We start from the raw sequence: 21197 nt of genomic DNA on the forward strand, positions 1-21197 counted from the left end.
AGTGAGGGAAAGGAGGCTCTTGAGAAACTGGACACGGCTGCTAGAGGCTGGGGGCCCCGGCTCAGCTGAAATAAAACACCTGCAGGGAAGAAAGAAACGCTTCTTCCAGCCTCAAAAACAAAATACTTCTAAGTCAACCCCCTTAGATTAGGGACATTCCACTCAGTTTTTCAGTGAACAGAGAGAAGAGAAGGGGATTTCCTACAGCTGTGCAATTTCATCCAGTGCTCTTCCCTGGCTGTGGTCTCCAGCCACCAACTGCAATAAGTTCCTTCCTCTTTCTGTCTCCACCAGCAGCCTGGAGCCCCCGTTAGCTTCCATGCTCTACAGTAAGTAAGGTGGGGCAACAAAAATAAAAAAAAAAAACCCACCGTAACAACCCGTAAGAATTCCAATCGATACAACTGGGTCTTTAACATAAACACGTATTCCAAATGAATTCTGGTATGGAATATAAACAGTCTAGCTTCTTAAAGGAAAAAAAAAAAACCACCCCAACTGCTTCTCTATTACACTGTGCATGACACTTCTCCTCACTAAGGGGAGCAGAGCTTCACAAAGGATAGTGTAAGTAACTCAGTTATCATGGAAACGGGTGGGTGACAGAACAGCTAGTAGCACTCCAAGCCAAAGCTAAGGCTGAAGCAGTTCAACCTTTACATCAAGGTAAAGAACCCACTAATCAGTGTTGTTCTCATACACACTTCAAAAAAATCAAACAGAAGCAACTCCCACCACATGATGTACTTACTGATAGAGGAAAATAAGATACCTTCTTTTGCCTCCATGTGATACTTCTGTTTAAATGGGAATGTGTAAGCCTCCTTCTTCTATATTAACTTCATTCTTTTTTCCCCTAATACACTATAGTGAAGCAGTTCTTCCCCTTAATTTGGTTTTATCATGAACAAATGAGTAAAAAACCAACCTCTTTGGAAATGGCTTGCTAAGTCTATGAAATCACACCCATAAGTCAGGCATACACATTACATATACACGCACTTCAAGGGGTGAACTGGAATATTCATTTTCCTTCCAATTACCTCTTCATTTATTTAATCAAGAAAAATATTTTTTATAATAAAATTGTATGTTTTAATTCATACTTACACAAAACAGCCGTAAATAAATTATTTTCAATAAAAAGGTAAAGCACTCTAGGAAAGGTGATTAAAAATCAAAATCCTACGAGGATTAAGGCCTCCTCAGTGTCCTATAGATGCAATATCCAATTTGGCAGCGTTTGATTTCTAATTCTGAACTGAGTAGAGAGATATCAAAATGAATCCACAAGGCAATTCAGTTCTTTTCTTCCCCCCCCTACTTCTTTGAGAGAGGAGAAAAGTATTTCTAGAGTTGTTTCTTCAAGGATAACTATTCCTTTCCTTTACTGTTTTATTTCAGCAGCTGCTTCTTCTTCCTCAGAAGTGCATCTCTAAGAGCCAGCTGGAACATGAAACAAGAGAGGAATATTCAGGTATTTCAAACTCTCACACCTGTAACTATTAAGTAAGGACACTATTGCATCGACAGTCCTCTTCAATACACCCACCACACATATCCCATTGGTACAGATATACTTGTAGATAAGATCAGAATTTAAAATTACAGACCAATTAAAACTATGCGTAGAGTATTTGATAAATAAACCAGATTTTCTAAGAGAAAGGTACAGCTAACAGCTTGCAACATCTGTGCTGTAATACACCTCTAAAGCAGCTTATATATATTATAGGTGAGGTGGACTTGCAAGATGACTTATGAACCTGAATTAGCTTTAAACCATCTGACTCAGGTGCAATAACAGCGTAACTGTAACAGCATTGAGGAACCAGTGGATCACAGACAAGCAAGTTAGTCACGCTCAACTCCTTCTTACTGCAGTTTCATGACTATTTACACCCAAGATCAAAAGCCACTGTTTTATCTCTGAAGGTAGACAACACGAATTTGATGCAAGGACTGGAAAGTAGTAAGATACTAGAATGCAAACGAAAATTTTTCCAGATTCCTACAGAAAATAGGAGTATAACAATATTTTTAGCTGTAAAGTTAAGAACTTTGGGTTGTGCTTAGAATTAAGCAGATGTTTCTGTATAAGTTTCACTAACTTATTTTCAATAACAATGTGTATTACCAAGGAAAAATCATTTGTTCAACCTCAAAGAAATACCAATAATTTTTCAGCTAAAACTGGGAGCAATAACTTTCAAGTGCTAACACACATACAGTGGCAGAAATGCTGTGGTTGCTTAGTTCAACTTTATATTTCAGGAGTGAGTTTGGCTTAAAAGAAAAAAAATCTTTCATCAATGCATCAGTATGTCATTTAACATCCTATATAATTAGGAAAAAGACAGAGTAACAAGTGTGTTCCACTGATTAATTCAGCACAAAGGGACCAGAAGAAACTTCAGTCCAGCTGAAAGGTAAGTGGAATTAACAGACATTTTTGGAAAAATTATTATGAAGCTGCTTTTCAAGGGTGGGAAGAAAGAGTGCCATGAAAAACAAAATCTCTCTGAAGTGATATATTAGATATATTTTAGTTTGTAAGAAGATTTAGCTCTAGACTAAAAGAACATTCCATTTTATTCTACCACTAAGGAGGGCAGTAGAACACAGTATATTAAAACTACTTTACTCCAACCCTCTTTTAACTGGTACTTAGAAATCACAGTCAACTGGTACTGTAGTCTAGTAAGTATGAAAGAACCCTTCCTTTCACTGTTCAGCAGTTGCACTGAAACTCAAAACATTAAATCCAGAACAAGTACTGAAACCATTCAAGATGGCTCTTTAGAAACAGCAAGCCAAGTTTAAGAGTCATTATAATCTCAAAAAAAAAAAAACCAACCCACAATGGAGATTGTTTTAAGCGCACGGATACCTGTTTTGGATGTATATATTTAATATTACCTGTTTTTCCCTGAAAGAACGCTTATTTTTGGTCCGGACATTATGGCTATATCTCATCATCATAAAGTTCTTCTGCTTTTTCTTTTCTTTATTGGTTGAGCTGGCAAAGGGATTCAATCTTTTTTTCTTTTTCACAAATTCTTTTCTATCGGTTTTTCCAGCCTAGGATAGGTAACACAATATAACAGTAGTCGTTTGTTTTTCACTAGTTAACATAAGCTGCTAGATTCTAGGGTAGCAATTATAAATCTGGATTCAATATTCCTCCATGCTGGCTGTATTAAGTAACAGTGAAAATTGGAGGTGCTTATATTTGACCAGCAAGAGATTGTTTCTCTGTTACAGCCAAGCTGCAACATTTAAAAAAAAAATTAATCAGAACACAGATGGCAGCTGGACACCTGTACTCCACTTCCTTATTTCAGAACAGATAAAACCCACAGCCCTTTAAGAAGTCTAAAAGAGGATATGAAATAGCCAAGTTCCTCACCATTGCAGTTGCCAGTCTTGTCTCCTTGTCTGACTTCGGCTTCTTATGGAGATGTTCAATATCTCTGAGTGAAAGCAACTCTCCTCTACATACACAAAAATCCAACAAATCCAATTATCATACACAAAGCATCTTCTGACCAGAAAAACAAAATGCTCTCCTGACTTTTGTCTCTCACTCACCTCCTATGCCATTGCACTGCTATACTCACTCACAAAAGCACTTCTTGTTCTTTCTCTCAGGCTAACCCTCATTTTTGGGACAAACCCTATAAAACGCTTTCACTACTGTTTTTCAAGACCAGCTTGAACCACAACATTTAAGAATCTGGAGATACAGAGTTGCAACTACAGCTAGAAAAATAACATGCCCATAGGTCTGAACAAGAAAACTAGTCCTACAGTTTCAATCAATGCCTCTTGCTTTTTCTCACAGATTTAAATCCCCCAGGCCAGGATCCATTTGAGGCTGTGTGGCTGTTCGTCACCTGTCACCAGCCATGAATGACCAAGTTCTACATCTGGCATCAGAGGTTACCTCACCAGAGTCTGGGTGAAAGAAAGAACTCATTAGCACTTTATATCCTACCTGCTCTCCTCTTCATCATCTATTTCAATATTCTTCCTCTTTGCAGCTTTGCCTGGTGCAGAATTGATTTCTCTGGAGAGCTGGGCAAGACGTATTCTGTGGAAATCTTCCTGAGTTAGCAGCCTACTTGTACTGACTGCTGCAGCTTTAGCTTTTCGTTCCTCCATGGGCATGCTTTTGATCTTCTCTGCCTTTTGAAATAAGAACAAAAATACAATCATCCTGACCTTTGCAAGCAAATTCTATGCTATAATTAATGACCCTTGCCCCCCAAATATCTACATGAGAATAACATTGCTTGAAAATGATTTAAACAGTTGTCAGGACTCTTAGAAGTTTTATATCCTACATGTGGTATTAGAAGAAAGGAGTACCTCAATTTCTTAATATTTCAAATCAGATAAAAGCACTCACCATGCAAACATTATAGCTTGGCAATAGAACAGAATTCCCCAACTTTCTCTCTTCATCCTGACAATGCACACTTCAGCACAGGTGCACAAGTATACTTCACCTCAATGATTCTGGTTAAATTAATCTGTGTAGTTAGTTTAAAGCAGTCACGTGAAAGTAGAGCAAGAGAATCTGGACTGCTATTAACAAGTCCCATTTCTATTTAGGGTAGAAGGCAGTTGGAACTCACCACTTCTTGCTGTTCCTCATCTGAAGAGTGGTGCACGTCAATCCACTCTCCATCCTCACCGTCATCCTCCTCACTCATACTAGCACTTTCCCATCCATCTGCTCAAGGGAAGAAATGCACAGAGCTGCTAGTACAAACCTGGTTTACCTGTTTGAGTTTCAGACAATTTAAGAGCAGATCTCAAGCTCTCACCATCTTTCTCTATCTGCTAACTATATGCCCAGGGACATGCTCACCAAACAAGTAAACTGCAGGATCTTGACACCCCAGCATCAGAACCACACATTAGAGACTGAAGATACCTCACATATCTGGTCAATTTAAAGTAAATTCACAGCCAAACAGATCAGTAGCTCCAATGTTTTCCCACTGACAAGTTCAGCAACCAAATTACATCTGGCTTGCAATGTCAAAGCCTCACACTGCACAACTCTGGCAGTGACTGACTTGAAGCTGAGATGTCTTTCTATAGCTCGGATCTCTTAGTGCACCTACAGTTATGGATGCTTTTTTTTTTTTTTTAATATAATGATAACCACGTATGGCGGTGTAAGATCTTTGAATGCACACTTCTAGAACAAACTTTGTAAAGCACCTGTCCTATCTTGTAATTATCATGAGCTGCAATCTCCTTGACACATTTTGTTGTTATAAACATTCAATAACATGCAACAATGGGGACCTCATTTACTTAGAACAAACCATAGAAGATACCTAAGGAATTTGCAAGAAGTTAGCATTGCAGCAAGCTGTACTGTAACCTATGCTTTGTAAAGAATAACTCTCATTTTAAGTTAAAGGCTCTCAAAACAATGAACTGCATTTTTGGAGGGACTCTGAAGAAATGCACTAGTTTGCAAAAGTTAACTGTATCACACTGTTCCCTCTTCCATCTCTCAGTATACATTGTATGAAGAAACACAGTGACCATCAGATCTTTCTCGATAAACTGCATTTAACTCAAGGACAAGTATCAGTGCTTCTTAATAGACAAATACATATATGCAAGACATGCAGCACATGAGAGCAGCAAATCAAATGCACGAACACCAAATGTTAAGAACAAATAAAACCTTAGTGGTGATGATGCACAAAATTGAAGTAATAAAGAAGAAATGCCTACCTTCTTCTTGGTTTTCTCCTTTTTCCTCTTGATTCTCAACCTCCAGTACTTCTGCCCCTGGAATGTAGTCCTTGGCATCCAGTTCTCCATATTCATGAATCCTGGCTTCCACTGAGGCCTCAGTAGGTTTACCCTATAAGTAAACAAAATACATGCTAAGCAGGCTGCTATTTTAATTCCCACAAACCCGTTAAAAATAGTTAGATGGGGGTTATAGAAAAATTCTGCATGATGAAGCAATTAAAAGTATCTTCAACTACTGTAGAGTTCAGTAACTCTACTGTACTCAAATTCTAGGGGGACAGGTTTCTGTAACACTTCTGTCAATGAGTTTGATAAATTTGTACTAAGGCAGCCTGAAACAAGAGAAAGCCATGTCAAAATGCAGCAAGAGAACAGGCATGGAGAGAAAAATACACAGTCGCATCATGTTCTCAAGAGGCTATGAGACTAATTATCATCATCATTTTTGAGCACGTGAGCTTATGTGTACAGACAATGAACTGCATGGAAAACAACCCTTACCCGGTATTTCTTCTGCAGCATCTCTGGATTCAGTGAACGGAAAAGGTGTATCAGAGTTCTTGCAGACATCATCACATCTACCCAGAAAAAAAGGATCAGGACTAAGTACAAAATAGCAGACTCCGAAGCAAACTGAAAGCTCACTCCCATAAACATTATTTACAACCTGCTCATGCGATTTCTTGAGTTACAGCTTCACACTGATTTCTCTTAGAGCCAAATGTTCACTAGCTAGTAGCTGATCTTCTCTACTTTTGTCAATTATTCCCTATGCCTTAACTACCCTTGACTGTTTTTGTCTGTGTATATGCACTGAAATACAAGTCATACTGAAAACAAAACATTTCAGTCCACGTTAAAGAAATAACAGCATTGTTATGAAAGCTGTAACAACTGAGGGCCAGCTGATACAACAAAAAAGAAAGATATAAGGATATAGAAGTATTATCCATGTAATACACTCACTTTTATTTTTATGAGTCTTGTAGTGAGCAAGGTCGTGGAGGAGATCTTCAGTCATGGCTAATGGACATCTTGCAGTGATTTCTTTTATTGCATTGATTCTAAAAATTCAAAATGAAATATTTTCCTGAATAACACAGTTAGGAGAAACTTTCACTGGCCCAGTAACTGACTGAATTATCTCAAACTTGATGCATTTTATACAGCATGAACTATAACAAAGAGGAACATTACAGGATGCACTCTGCCGTAGTTCTCAAAAACCTTTCATCTGCACCCTGCATCTGCTATTTTCTCTGATCTTAGACCTCAGGATTCTGCAAGTGAAGTCTGGGCCCAAGCACGTTCACAAAAAGCTGTCTAACGGTCACCAGAGATAGGTGACGTGAAAATGAAGAAGTGGTTTTGCTGTCAACCATGGACAGACAAAGGACAGCAATAAAGAGAGCCTGTGTTCTAATACAAGTTTCCTTTTAAATTACCTTCATGTACTGTCAGTACATTAAACTCACTGCTGTACTAAAACCACACAGATGAAAAAATAGTTCAAGAAATATTCTAAACATACCTGTATGCAGTAATCTTGACACACAGTTAAGGTCTCTCCTATATTTACTCATATTCTACTCTGTCTGTAGCAGGCCTTTTGCAAAAGTTTATGATTAGATACAGTCCTAACTTGTTTTTATTCAAGTATTTTTTAAAAGCAGTTTTTAAAATTTTTTTAAAAGCGGTTTTTAAAAGCAGAGATGAATGACAGCAATAGGCTGCAAATGGTGTATGTTTTTTTTTCTTCCACACACAGATAGAGTTCTACAGTTTTAATGAGGTTCTGTACCCACCCTACAGTCATGACCTCTCCGGAATTCTTATCAGTGACAAAGTTGTTGGCAATGGTCATCAAAACTGATTGGATAATCTGAAAAATATAAAAAAAGTGAATATATTTACTACTCATTTAACGTAGTTGTGAAAATCACTATATCTTATTAACAGACAACAGAAAAGCAGAGCTCAGGACTCATCACTATTCCTTGCAACTAACTTTTGGACAAATTCTCCTGCAGAAATGAAAAATTAAAGCATGGGGATTATTTCTTTTTGTGCAAAGCAATGCCTTAGAACTTACAGAAATACCCAAGAGAGCAAAAAAAAAAATCCCCTTAGGTTTTTCAAGAAAAATAATTTGACGAGATTCCTTGCTCCTCATCCCCAGTGACAGAACCCAACAGTCAGCATTCCCATGCAGACCCACTGTCCATTTTCAATATCACCAGAAGTAAGTGGAGTACTGACCTCAGGTGGTACTAGCTGGTGTGAAGCATGTGCAGCAAACAGGAGAATCTTTGTCACTTCTGAGAGAAAAGAGAAAAAGAAAGGGGAAAAGATGTCAAAGAATTATCAACACAACTTACTCTGGCCAATAACCACACTCACCAACACAAATACCTCCATGAGATCCTTGAGAACTTAAGTCTCAAAGTCATTTCAGGCTAAAATTATCTGGAACATCCTGTAAAGTATTTCTTCTGTCCTACCATGCGTTAGGAACACGTTCTGCTCTCCACCCCAGCAGCAGTACAGACCTTAAGTGCCAGCTACACTAAAGTACGTATTCCCATTGCAGACCAAAATATTAGGAAAACAAAGCAGCAAAAAGCACTCACAGCTTTGATCAGCTAGTGAGGATCCAAAAGGAACTAGGAACTCTGCAAATTCACTTCATCCTATTGCTGGAGATTCTCAAACACTCGAGTCAGGAAAATTAAGTCCATTCCTTGTTTTGGACAATCAGAGCCTTCTGTCTCTTTCATCCAACACTCTCTGGAACTACCCTTACTTCCTACTACCTACTAAGCTACTGCTGCCTACTCATAGCACCACTTTTAGAAACCAACCTTATATGATGGGCAAGATTGCAATCTACTAGTAGCTCCTTACCTCTCTGATGGGGCTGCAGGAATCTCTGAATGAAGGGGTAGAAATTAAAAAGAAAAAGCTGCAAGGACAATAAAATTTGTAACAGGTTAGCTGCTTTTAAACTTAAAATCATTTTCATAATCTGGTATGCTGTAAAGTCAATGATTCTACATAGCCTGCTCTTCAAATGCCTCAGATTTTAACCACATGACACATTCTCCAGTCCCAAGTGTGAAATACATGGAAGGTGAGGAAAGGACTCCAATTAGGGCAGTCTGCTGTATATTCCCCTGGCTTCAGGAACACAATCTTTTCTCCCAAAGCAGCCTGTCCCTAAATGCAAGTTAATTTAGCACCTGAGTCCATTCATTAAGTTTTCCAGCAAGGCTGAATACTTGATACTGGAGCAGACTAACACCTGGACACACACCTCCCAAGTGACAAGTATCTCATACACCTTCCACACCCAGACTTCTAAGTTCTTCTGCTTAAGTTTTACGCAATGAAGAAATAATCTGAGGCTTGACACCACTGCAATGCTTGGGTCTACGTGATATGCAAGACTTCATGTTCCAGATATTCTGGTCATTGAGAAGGTTGATTTGTGCAGAGTAAAGAATGATAAAGCAGATGTATGTGCCTAGCTATGATCCCAACACGGGGTCACAAAACAACCAGACTACTTTCTCATGCTTGCTATATTCAAGATTGCTCATACGTACTCATACGTACAGCCACAGTAGCATTTTCCCCTTCCTAGTAACCTTACAGATACCTGCAAGTGTGTTTCCCTCACTTCCCAGAGCCCACGTAAGGTACAGATTCTTGAGGAAATTTGATCTCACTTTGTCTGTACCTCAGAGAGTGCTGTTCAAGAGCAGCTGATGGACTCAATTTAAAAAACCTCTACGCTGAAGACCCTCGCAGGAATATACACAAGTCTTTAAATAGGCATCTTCCCATTATTCATGACAGCTCAAGCTATTACAGACCACCAGCCTTCTCAAGCAGAGCTCAGTACCATACAAGTCTACATTATCGTGCCATACCATAAAGATCTTTGGCAACTGCATGGCCCCACTCATCTTCATTTTCCAACACACAGCAAAATTAAAACTCATTCCCCATTACCATAAGGCCACAGCACATCACCACTCAACTAAGGTTAGCTTCCATCAGGACATTAAAAAACAAAGAGACTGCGTACCTCATGTATTCCAACTAGCCTAGATATTAGGTCCATGAGCATCATCTTCACTTCAAATCGTTCCTTACAGTTCTCCAGCTGCTTCAGTAGTTTCTCCGCAAAATCTAGAAGCAATAATAGATTTGTAGTAGACTGCAAACAACTCAGCTGAGACTGGATTAAGAGGGGCAGTCAAGGTTTTGTTGTTTGGTTTCAAGCTCTAGTGTCCTTGCACAGAAGAAAGTACGGGTGCTGAGAGCCCTGCTCCCAATCCATTATTTTTCCTCTTGCATGCCTAAAAGACCTGAAGTTGTACAGGTTCAACAGAAAAGAAAACTAGAAGTTCTCCAACATCATGAAAACAGTTAACATTTAAAGCTAGAGTTTTGTTTTTTTTGTGTGGGTTGTTTTTTTTGTTTTTGTTTTTTTTAAGATACATTTGGATCCATCTGAAAAACAAAATCCCCAGAGGTTCACTTGATCAGACTGTGAATGAGTTAAGTGATATGGCAAAAAAAGAAGGTGATAGGAGTGTGATCTCCATCCAGAGAGATGCTGCTCCCTCAGCTGCTAATCCTTAAATGAGGGGGAGAAGGGGCAGATCCAGACTCCCCAGATCATTCAGGTGCATTGCTTGCACCTGAGCTCCCTGGGTTGGCCACATCTTCTCACCTGGTGTTTAACCATTGGGTCAGGCTGTGACCTGGCAATTCTACTGCACAAGTGATATTCTTAATACTACTCTGGCATTTGTCTAATACATTTCTAGAAGGGAATAAGCCAAGAAAGTTATAGGGGATGAACTATTCCACTTTCACACAAATTATGGCCTTCACACATATAAGAAAAAGGCTAAAAGCCACATCTTGTTCTGTAGCAACCTAAGGCAGATGATGTAATATTGTTCCTTCCTTATCTGCCCTTCTACAAGTGTTCCACTCTGACAATTGTGATAAGATTATCTCACATTTTTAAGTACTATGAAACTCTAGGATAAGGGATGCTAGAAGTATTACACTGTCATGAGTGACGCCTTCCAGCTTTGCCCAAACTTCCATCTCTGGGATTAACTCAAAGTTCGAAAAAAATACAGAATAAGTTAGAAAATACAGAAGGTGATACATGCTTACCTTGGGGATCATGAATCAAGTGAATAGCAGAAAAGTTGAATACCTCTGGCTTGCTTTTCTTCTTGTGTTTCTGCATGACAAGAAGTGTAAATGAGACATTTTTTCTTTCCATGTAAAAGTCGCAGGTGCTTCAGTACCAGGCTGCTATTTCTCATTATTCCCTTCTAAAAGAGGTGCCTCGATTTTTAATAAACTACCATTCTCAATTGCATAGGATTTTCAGCTACCTGAACTAAGAGGCAACAGGAGCTCCATTAAAAAAAATTACTTCTCAAGACACCACGTGTTCCTAGTAAGGGATCACACAAGGGGTACTGTAGAGCTCAGCAAGTCCACAACTTAAGACAAATGCATTTCAAAAGAGCTGTCTTCAGACAATCATGGCAAGTGCCTGACCAATGGAGGCTAGAATACTTAAGGAGCTTCGCTTGAAACAGATGACAAAAGATAACTAATATGACAGTGAAAACAGCATTTCCACACGTGAAAGATTAAGCTAAATACCAGCAAGTCAGACACCACTCTCCTCACCTTGAGAACCTTCATTGCCTTTTCCAGTTTCTTCTTGCGCTTGCTGGTTTTCTTGCTAGTTGCATACCGTACCATCAGATCTCTGGCTGTGGGGCCATCATCCTTCACAAGGAAAACAAGACTCAAGTAAAATCAGACTTCAAACAGGAAGCAGAAAAAGTATCAATGTTTTTGGGATCATGTACTACCTTTGAAAGTTGTCTCCCCCCACCTAAGTTCATCATACAGAGACAGTAGCCTTTAAAATCGTGATTCCACAGAACCAACTACTAATACAAGAGAGATTGTGAACACTTCACAGAACATCAGTACTGTAATTCTTACAGGTAGGTAATCACAGACTATTATACAGTCTTATGCAAATAGTTACATCCTGGTCTTAGGAGGTTCTAAACTGAAATTGTATCAAGTTACTAACCTTTCAGAATAACTGAATTATGTTCATTTGTACATAAATGGGAAATTGAATCCAAGAGGGAGAAGTAAAGACAAAGAGCTATCTAAAAAAAAAAAAGCCTGCTTCCTAAACATCAGGCAAAAGTCTCTTCTCACAACTCAAAAATTACATCTACATATTCATTAGCTTTAAAAAACAAACAAACAAACACAAAACAACAAAAAACAAACAAACAAAAACCACCAACTGGCCAGTCCTCTGAGAAATGAGTTACTTCCTTAAAAGTGAGTATGAGAACACAAGGAAGCTCTTAGTCAATAGGAAAACAGCAACAATAGGAAAAAAGCATCCTGCTAACATTTCTGGCCAACTGGCAACAAATTATATATTTTGGTGAGGTGGACAACCAACTAGAGGAAACAAAACAGAAGTGTCGGAGAAAGAGAAGAGGATGCATTGGTGTAGTAAATGTCAGCAGGATCACAGCTCTTACAAAATTTGAAGACTTGAGAAAATTTAATCACAACACCCACCTCAGAATCTGAGTCACTCTCTTGATTCTCATCTTCATCCTTCCCAAGGAAGAACTTCAAACCAGCAACTAATACCTGAAAAATGAAGTAAGCTGATGTAGAGCATAATAAATAGACAAGAGCATTTACTAGAGCCAAACATCCCTATCAAACGTTATGCTAAGAAATTCCCTATTATTAATAGGCATGGATACAAAAAGAAAGCAAACCAGATCAACGCGTTCCATTCAAAGTCGATTTCTGCTGCCAATTCTTAACAACCAGAAGCACACAAAGGACCAAAAGGCAGCTGAGCTTCTATAGTAAGTATATTCAGTGACGCACATTTCCTTCCTGTAGTTTGAAGTTGCTCTACGCCACTGTTATTGGTAACTCCTGAACAGCAGACACCAGATCAACTGTGTTCAATACTGTGGAAGAACATCTCAGATCACTGCATGCATTTTTAAAGCATCCAGCAGTGCAGAATCTCCGCAGATGACAGGTGGCCTCAGATCCACTCAAACCCCAGGCAGGTTAGCAATTCTCATCACATTTAACAAATAAAAGCCTTAACGGTGCTGCTGATGAAGGGGCTATATCCTGGCAGTGTCTACTGAGTAGCTGTGGAAAGTACACCCACCCTCTCCATACCAGCATGCATTTGTAATAAAACAAGCTTCTTATTCTCTCATCCAGTTTCAAATTGTTTCAGTTCTCACCTTTGTCACTTTGGAAAAGCAGGCAGTTGTGATGACATTTACAGTTTTGGCATCATTCCTTGAATAAAACAGAAAATTATCTTTTACTTCAAGCCTGGCAATTTTCAAGGTATTCTCAGAAAATTAAGTTCCATGAATTTCTAAAAAACAATCTAAATTTCTATTAAGTCTCATGTACTTAAAAACCTTCCTGTTAAAACTGCAAGTCTCTTCCTTTCAGCAACATTTTTTCATCAGTTTTCTCTGTTACAGTAGTTCTCAACTTACTGCTACACCAATAAGCTGTTATCTACCAAAAAAACAGATGCTATATTATCGCTTCACAAAAAAAAAAATCAAAAACAAAACCCAAAAACAACAAAACCCACCAAAAAAAAAACCAACAGCAAAACAAGATCACTGTAAGTATTTATCTAGAATTATCCTATAGGCTCCAGAGAAACAGAAAAATATCTTCTTTTCACTGTACATATAGACCATGTGCTGTTACTAGAAGCTTTATAGGCAGAAGCTCAAACAAGAACACTGAACAAAGCTTCTGTTTCAACTGTAATACACACAATTTACATTATTTTCAACTAAATGTCAAGGATCCAACTTTAGTAACTCTGAGACTTTAAAACACAACAGTATTTCTTCCCAACTAAATTACACTTCACCAAATACAGCCCTACTGGAACATGAAGATGATAAATACATTAAGTTCAAGGCTCTCCACATTACATCTTGCACTACATGTCATGAGTGACATCAGGATGGGTGCCCCCCAGTAAATGGGGAAATAATATGAGGCTGCCAAACCTACCAAATATTCCTTCTGTAAAGTTCAATCATCACATCCAGAGAAATCTTGGCAGCAGTTGGATTGCTATCTCTCAACATAGTATACATGAAGTTCTGCAGTGTCTAAGAAAACAGTTTGAAAGAAATTATTACAAATCTTTCTTACTAAAAAGTAGTAAATTGCATCAGAAAGATATACTTACCGTATTTATTTTATTGTTCTTGTGTTTAGCATTTACATTCTTGATGTCTGTCACAATGTGAGTATACAGAGTCTGTAAAAGATAGAGCAAAGAAATAACTTATGCAAGTTGCACAAGGAACACAACAGATGCATCACAATTTTCCCCCAGCCTCCGAGTACTAAAATGAGACCGGACTCATCACTGATAATACTATTTTCCCATTTTAACTGGAGACGGAAAAACAACAAGAAGTTACTTTGAGTCTTTGTATATGCTTGATTTTCACGTATTCAAAAAAGTATACTTAAGTTACAGTACAAACAGTGAGATAGGAAAAGAAATAACATGAAGCTTAGCTTAAAAAATCCCATTTCATTCATGCAAGTACAAGCACATTCTAATAGCAAGTTTAATAATCCTGATCATGGAAAGCAACTCATTTCATGCTTATGGCAGAAAATCTGAAACAAAGCTTTATCTAACAGCCTTTTTTCCTTCTTCTGAAGTCAGAAGTTTTCACAAAGAATTCATTAATGCCTTCTCTGAGAGGAACGTGCTTATAGATCTCACTTGTAGACACATACTAGCTGCTTAATTGCAAATGCAACAGGTTAGAGGCCTGTCCTGCATGTAAGAAAGTTTACAGAAGCATGCTTCACTACTAATAAGATGTATTAACCAAGTCTTCCCTTTGGCACTTCTAGTTTCTAAAAGAGCAGAGCTATTTGAAACTTAATTATTTCACTAGCAAGAAACGCAGAACACCTGTCCAGCAGACAGAGCTGCATTACTCTGTTAAGCTGGTCAAAACCCACTGGAAGGCAAGACCAGTTTTTGTAACCACAGCTTACTTTTCGTAGAAGCTTATCGTGACATCTCAGCAGCTGAAAGAAGAGCTCCAGCAAACTCGTTGGATTGATCAGGTTCTTGTTTCTTAACAACATCAAAGCCTTACAAAAGGTCTGGATGAGAAACAGAGATCAGAATCAAAATTTTACAGCACCTCTCAGCTACCAGCTTCATTAAAAGGCTCAGCAGCAAGCTCAAGGTACTCATCTCTCACGGAACACAGCCTGCCCAGATGCCTTTTGCACGGGCCTTACCATTCGAAGGTCGGCATCCAGCACCGTGTGGTGGTAAGAGAGCAGCTCCTTCAGCTGCTGGGGGAAGTTGGCCATTTGTTCTGGGTAGCAGTGGGCAACCTAGGCAAAGACAGGCTCAGGTCAGCTGTCTATTGAAAACCCTCAGTTAGCAAACAACTGTAGGAAAGTTACAGATGTTATAAGCAACCCATAAAACCGTTCTTACAATAGCAATCTGGCTATGTATAAAGATACATAACACCCAGATGTGAAACTTATGGTGTAGTTGTGAGATCATTTTCAAAACTGACCGAAAAGCTCAAAAGAAAAAATTGCCTTCCTAGAAACAGCTGATACTGCATTAGTTTTGGTAAAGGCAATTTTACAGGACGTTGGCCGAGGGCTGTGCCAGCAGGGACCCGTGAAATGCAGCCATACACCAACACGGCACCCAGAGGCCCGAGGGCAGCTCACGAGTTGTCCCTCAGAAGGGTCGGCCTACCTGCGCCAGGAACATCACCAGCTCCGCCAGCTCCTTGTTGGGCTTATCCGGCTGGAAGGTGAAGATCTCCACATGGGACTGATAGTGGTGGTACTGCTGGAGGAACTGGAAACACAGAGCGGTGGTCTTTAATTCGGACGGGAAAACGCCCGCCACCCCGCCGCCGCTCGCTCTCTTACCTCTTCGGTGTAGGACGTGGGGTCGCGCTTGATGAGGTTCTGCAGCTGAGGCAGGTTGCTGGGCAGCTTGTTCCCCTGGCGGCCCGACATTGTGCCGGCTCCCGGTGCACACACCCGACGCGTGAGCTACCGACTGGGCGCCGCCATCTTAGCCCCGCCCCGCAACGGGTGCCGCCGAGGGACAAATTCGCCAGATAGCGGAGCTTCCTCGCAGTGCTTCCTGCGTGGGAGCACCGATAAACGGCGCAAGCTGTTATGTATGTGACTTGTAAAGAATCATAGAATCCGTATGGTTCGACAGGACTAAGATCATCCAGTCCAACCGTCAACCCATCGCTGGCTGCTTGCGTTTGAGTGAAATCTGTTTAAAGGGCAAGAGACCTGCAGTGGCCAGACATGGCCAATTAACACTTAAATTTTAACAGTTAAAACTAAAGCGGTTTTTTTATGCCTGTAAGATATTACCACCTGACAGAACGTGGTGAACCTCATATAGAAGAAGAGCATCAGAGCATCCTTCCTCTGCCATAGTCACGTTCAGTCAAAAACTGACAATAAGTAGGGGAAATGGAGGCACATATTTTAGGTTTGAGTAACATTGTCTCTATAAAATGCTCAATAAGAAGCTCTGGATCAGTTCCACATTGATAGAGTAATCAAGACTATTTTGAAAATGTTTCTGGAACAACGATGGTCTATCTGCTGTGCTGCTATTATTATATATGAGGTATTTTCTGCTGTGGTGTTTCCATGTCTTTTTCAGGTTAGCTACAATTTCAGCTAGTGCCTTGAGCAAAAATGCCAATTACTGATTTATTGTTATTATCATTATTACATATTCCAAAAGACAAATGATTTTGGAAAGTGGTTTGTAATAGAGAGCCATCTGTGCTTAAAGGCAGCTTATGAGTTGCCTGATTGTCTAGCAGTACAAATTGGTTTCAGTATAGCAAATAACAGACAGGACTGAGGATATAAACATGGGGATTCTGTTCTGGGAAGCACTGATTAAGTTGGTGATTATTCATTACTCAGCTTTCAAGTTAAGAGACTGAAGTTTTCTTCAGAGAGATAAACAGAAGAATATGGTTTAGGATTAAGGAAAGAAGAGAGATGCACTGGTTTTGTGATCTTAAAGTCATATCTCTCAGGAAATGGAGGAACCTGGCCTCCAGATGTGATCCTTCATTGTGGCAAAGTCCAGGAAAGATGCCTTCTCCAAAGTTCACAGGAACCTTATAAGAGATTAAAAGTCACATATTTAAGTGACTGCAGCATTGACCTGTCCTTTGCATGGCAGTTGCATTTCACTTGCCAAAGACTGTCTTGTAAGCAAGAGGCTTTCCTTTGTTGTCCTGTGCACTATCAGTGTAGAAGCTGCTGCGTGTGTCTTTGGCTGCTTGGGTCTGTGTGAACGCAGCTCTTTGATCACAAACTAAAGATGAGCCATGCAGGTGTAGAAACAGCAGTAAGTCCTGTCACATCCCTCAAAACCAGAGCTGCATGGAGCTTGTTTGCAGGTCTAGATCTGTCAGTAACATCATTATTTGCAGTAAAGGTGCAGAGGTGTGGAGTATTTTCAGGTATCTTATCTGCATTACTGAATGCCATCATTTCTGCCACAGCATGGTAATGTAATGCTAGGTTGAGGGGACCAAAACGTGCAATCAGTGACATAAAATATTTCAATGACATTTCCACATAGATCTCTGAAGCAGGTATTAGAATTTGCAAGATGTTGTTCCTTATGGCTTTAATTTGTACCAAGGGAGGTTCAAGATGTTGTTCCTTATGGCTTTAATTTGTACCAAGGGAGGTTCACGTTGGATATTAGGAAAATTTTTTTCTCAGAAGGAGTGTTAGTGCATTGGCACAGGCTGCCCAGGGAGGTGGTGGTGTCACTGTCCCTGAAGGTGTTCAAGAAATGTGGAGATGGGGCAGTGAGGAATGTGGTCAGTGGGCATGGTGGGGCTGGGTTGAGGGTTGAACTGGATGATTTGAGAAGTCTTTTCCAAACTTAATGATTCTATGGTTCTATGACAATATCTGCAGTTGCACATGCTGGCATTTGTTCTTGCTGCTCACGTGAATGATCCCATGCAACATCCACCAGTACCTAATCAGTAACTGCTTTGCTAGCATAGGGGTTAATTTGGTTTTGGATAGTCAGGCACAGGTGCAAATTCTAATACCTGCTTCAGAGATCTATGTGGAAATGTCATTGAAATATTTTATTTCACTGATTGCTACTGTGCTTGTGCTTTAGCATTAGATTGAGATGTGGAGCAGAGCTCACCTTAAAGCAGACTACCTTGAAATCACTCCCTTTTTCTTCCAGTCTGATCACTGTATGACTGCATGACCTATGCGACTGAAAAAGTAACAGTGTCCTGAGTTGACTTTTTTTTGTTTTATTACCATTTTTTCTTAACTGCCTAGGGTAGCATGGAAGACTGCAACACTGATATGATGGTGGGCAAATGTATTTTGACGTCAGCAAGAATATCAACCCAGTGTCTACAGGTATTGGGATGCCTATGCAATCTGTTTGAGTGTGCAGTATGCACGTATGTTTAGGCAACACAATGAGAATGTGGTCAGGAATTAGCAGAATGTATTCCAGAGGCTGCTGAGGAGAGTTACTGCAATGAAATTTAATTATCCTAAGTAATTTCTTTAGAATTCACCTGCCAGTTTGTGTCTTTATTCAAATGCACCAGGAGCAGTGATAGTACCATACTTAGCCCATGTTTACTTTTTATGTTTATCCTGGAAGCAATGTTAATGAACACTTAGTAAAGGCACACTGAACAGTATATTGTGTCATGTTTAATCAGCAGTAAAGACTTTAGATTGATAAGCTCTTCAATAAGTGCTGGTGTTGAAAAATGAGCATATATATTGTGGCAAAATAAGGTTCTACTTTAATTCCAGTTTTTTTCCTCCGAAGTCCACAGAGATACACAGCTCTCTGTATATCTCTCTGTGAAAAAGCCTTTGTTGTAGGCAGATAGAATTGTGGATCTGGTTTCCACAACAACCCTCTTGAAACAAGCCTAGAGTACTATGCCAGCAGGGACTTAAAACAAATGCCTTGTCTGAAGTAATACTACAGAAATATTAATTCTGCATATTTTCTTGTAGGTTTTTAAGATTTTCTGGAGATTTTCTTGCAGAGTAATGCTGAAGTAGTTTTCTGTTTGCTGTTTGCTGCAGAATAACATGCCTAGGGTATCTTCATAGATCTGTAAATATCAGGTATGTACTTCTCTCTTTACAGTTCTTGTAGTACTTAACAGTAGTTTCTTAGAACACGTTTTTTACACACTCAGGAACTGCTTTGTCCAGAGGCATTGCTAACACAAGTGAATAATGCTGATTATCTCTGAAGAAAATCTTTTATGCTGCTTGGTATTGTTTGTTTTAGCAAGCAAGGACAGTACTACTGAAAGTAGTAATTTAAATTGTGTGTCAGTTGCTACTGAAACTACTGCTGAAGTAAGCTAATACAGGTAAGCATGAAACTAACCACACAAGCCTCGTGAGCAGTCTGACCTGGTAGGACCATTTATGGTTTAAACCAGGAAATCTACATTGAAAAAAATTTGTGGACATGAAAGAAAGCCAAGAATGAGTGACAGCACATCAAAACATGGGTAGGCTGGGCTGAACAACAGAATACTTTTTCAGTAGAGATCCAGTGTGGTCTCCGTGTCCCAGTTCAGCAGGTGCTCTAAGCTCTGAAGGAGTTAGTCTTCCAAGTAAAAGGCTTTCAAAGGCTTACAAAAGATAAGAAGAGAGGGTATTTCAAAAAATCCCATAGACAAGAAGTCACAGACTTCACAAAAGGACTGAAGATGTTATGCTATATATCCAGAACCTCTGTACCATTCAGGAGATATTGCAAAGATGAAAGTATTGTCAGGGATATAGTGATCATTTGGACTGAGTATTTGCTCCCATTTGTACTTTTATATGTCAACAGATCGAGCTGCTAGAGTGTCTGGGGCAGTACTTTGATATAAACACCTACAGGTGGAAAGGCAAAAAAGCCTCTCCTCAAGACCTCCACAGGCACTGCCTGCATCACTAAGAGCTCTGTGAAGGGGTAGGAAGAAGGAAAAGTAGGAGTGCACTGCCTGTCTTTGGCCTAGCTGCTCCTACAGAGGTGACTGTCATGGCAGTCTCTTTGGCAGGCTCTTCCTAGCACTTTGACCTGGAACATCTATGAAAAACTATTTGTATACTCTATAGCTGAAAATGTCTAGACCTGTTTTTATATCACTAGGATAATCAGCTTGTGCCTGGCTTTGTAGCAGCATCTCAGCATTTGTTTTAGACAGAATATTTCACAGCTGCTGAATGATTTGGCAGGAAATTAAAAAAAGCTTTTCTAGCATCCAAAGAGGAAGTAAGCCAAGAACAAGGGTAATGTGCAGATCCCAGAACCTGGTAAGTGCAGAATGCTTAAGTTTAGCAATGCTTGTCTGTTTTTCATTCCACTTGCTTTGAAGCAAAGTCTTTACATCACCATAGAGTAGACAGTGTTTTCTGATGAGGATAGTAAGTCAATACTTTATTGCCTGCAATTTAATCTCTGCAGATCAAAAAGGATTAAAGTGTTTTATAACTTTGAATCACTTTGTTATTGTGCTTGTGAAGTTCCTCTGGCAGTGTGAATTTCTGCTACCTGGCAGTTAGTGCAGCTTCTGCCCACTGTAGCAAACAGGGTCTTCTACTCCAGTCTGCCTGTTAAGGGCTGCCATGGCTGCCTTCCTGCCCATGCCCCTCTCCTGCAACTACAGAAGAGCTTGGAAAATGCAAACTGAACACTGCATCTGCAAGCTCTTGAAAATAAAGATTGGTTTAGCTACCAATTTCTACCTCTTTGAAATGGATGAAGCTATTTTGCTGAAAACATTCACTAGGCCTCAAATGAAAGATTGCACGTGCAGTGAATGAAAGCTGGGAAAGATACTGTCAGCTGAAATAAGGCTGTTGAGAAGAATGAGGGCAATCTTGACTGGACACTTAGCTATGAATGCTTGATGGAAGGGTCTGCTGTCAGAAAGTACTGGCTTGCATCCTGTCTGAATTTAATTGTTTTATCTAAACCTTATATTGGCTATGATTTTGACTACATACATGGTATAACACAATTTGTATTGTAATGGTGGGAAAAGTCAAAACTAAGCTTTACAGTATTTTGATGTTGTTGAAGCAGTATATATGCATAAAATAAGTGTTGAAACAACTTGTTAACTTCACAGAACTTTTTTTACTTATAAATTTTTGAAGTGCCGGGAATTTCTGTGCAT

At 39.5% G+C, this 21197-nt stretch overlaps 1 protein-coding gene and 1 long non-coding RNA gene across 2 annotated transcripts; one reads left to right on the top strand and one right to left on the bottom strand.

Moving 5' to 3' along the window:
* Nucleotides 1-242: 242 nt before the first annotated feature.
* Nucleotides 243-21195, top strand: LOC149918159 (uncharacterized). Its single transcript, XR_016466030.1, has 4 exons — nucleotides 243-329; nucleotides 1405-2429; nucleotides 18319-18402; nucleotides 19024-21195. It is a non-coding gene; the product is annotated as an uncharacterized LOC149918159 (long non-coding RNA).
* Nucleotides 396-16108, bottom strand: SDAD1 (SDA1 domain containing 1). The gene is made up of 22 exons (XM_031596763.2): nucleotides 15880-16108; nucleotides 15701-15805; nucleotides 15220-15318; nucleotides 14968-15078; nucleotides 14135-14206; nucleotides 13954-14054; nucleotides 13149-13206; nucleotides 12448-12522; nucleotides 11518-11619; nucleotides 10987-11056; nucleotides 9878-9981; nucleotides 8692-8749; nucleotides 8047-8105; nucleotides 7593-7669; nucleotides 6754-6851; nucleotides 6289-6365; nucleotides 5764-5896; nucleotides 4641-4738; nucleotides 3998-4188; nucleotides 3410-3494; nucleotides 2920-3081; nucleotides 396-1446 (listed from the first exon to the last, which is right to left on the bottom strand). Exons 1-22 carry the CDS (start codon nucleotides 15967-15969, stop codon nucleotides 1396-1398), a joined length of 2076 nt encoding a protein of 691 aa, XP_031452623.1. The 5' UTR covers nucleotides 15970-16108; the 3' UTR covers nucleotides 396-1395.
* Nucleotides 21196-21197: the final 2 nt, after the last annotated feature.

This window comes from Phasianus colchicus, chromosome 4 (genome assembly GCF_987193195.1).
Source record: "Phasianus colchicus chromosome 4, bPhaCol1.hap1.1, whole genome shotgun sequence".
Taxonomy (NCBI): domain Eukaryota; kingdom Metazoa; phylum Chordata; class Aves; order Galliformes; family Phasianidae; genus Phasianus; species Phasianus colchicus.

What these genes read in the sequence shown, in the direction of transcription:
- SDAD1 (XM_031596763.2), bottom strand. Translation starts at nt 15,969, where the DNA reads ATGTCGGGCCGCCAGGGGAACAAGCTGCCCAGCAACCTGCCTCAGCTG. An exon ending in CTTTACAGAAGGAATATTTG is followed by an intron (nt 13,207 to 13,953) that starts GTAGGTTTGGCA and finishes GTTTTATTCAAG; the next exon opens with GAATGATGCCAAAACTGTAA. An exon ending in AGAGTGACTCAGATTCTGAG is followed by an intron (nt 11,620 to 12,447) that starts GTGGGTGTTGTG and finishes TTCCTTGTGAAG; the next exon opens with GATGATGGCCCCACAGCCAG.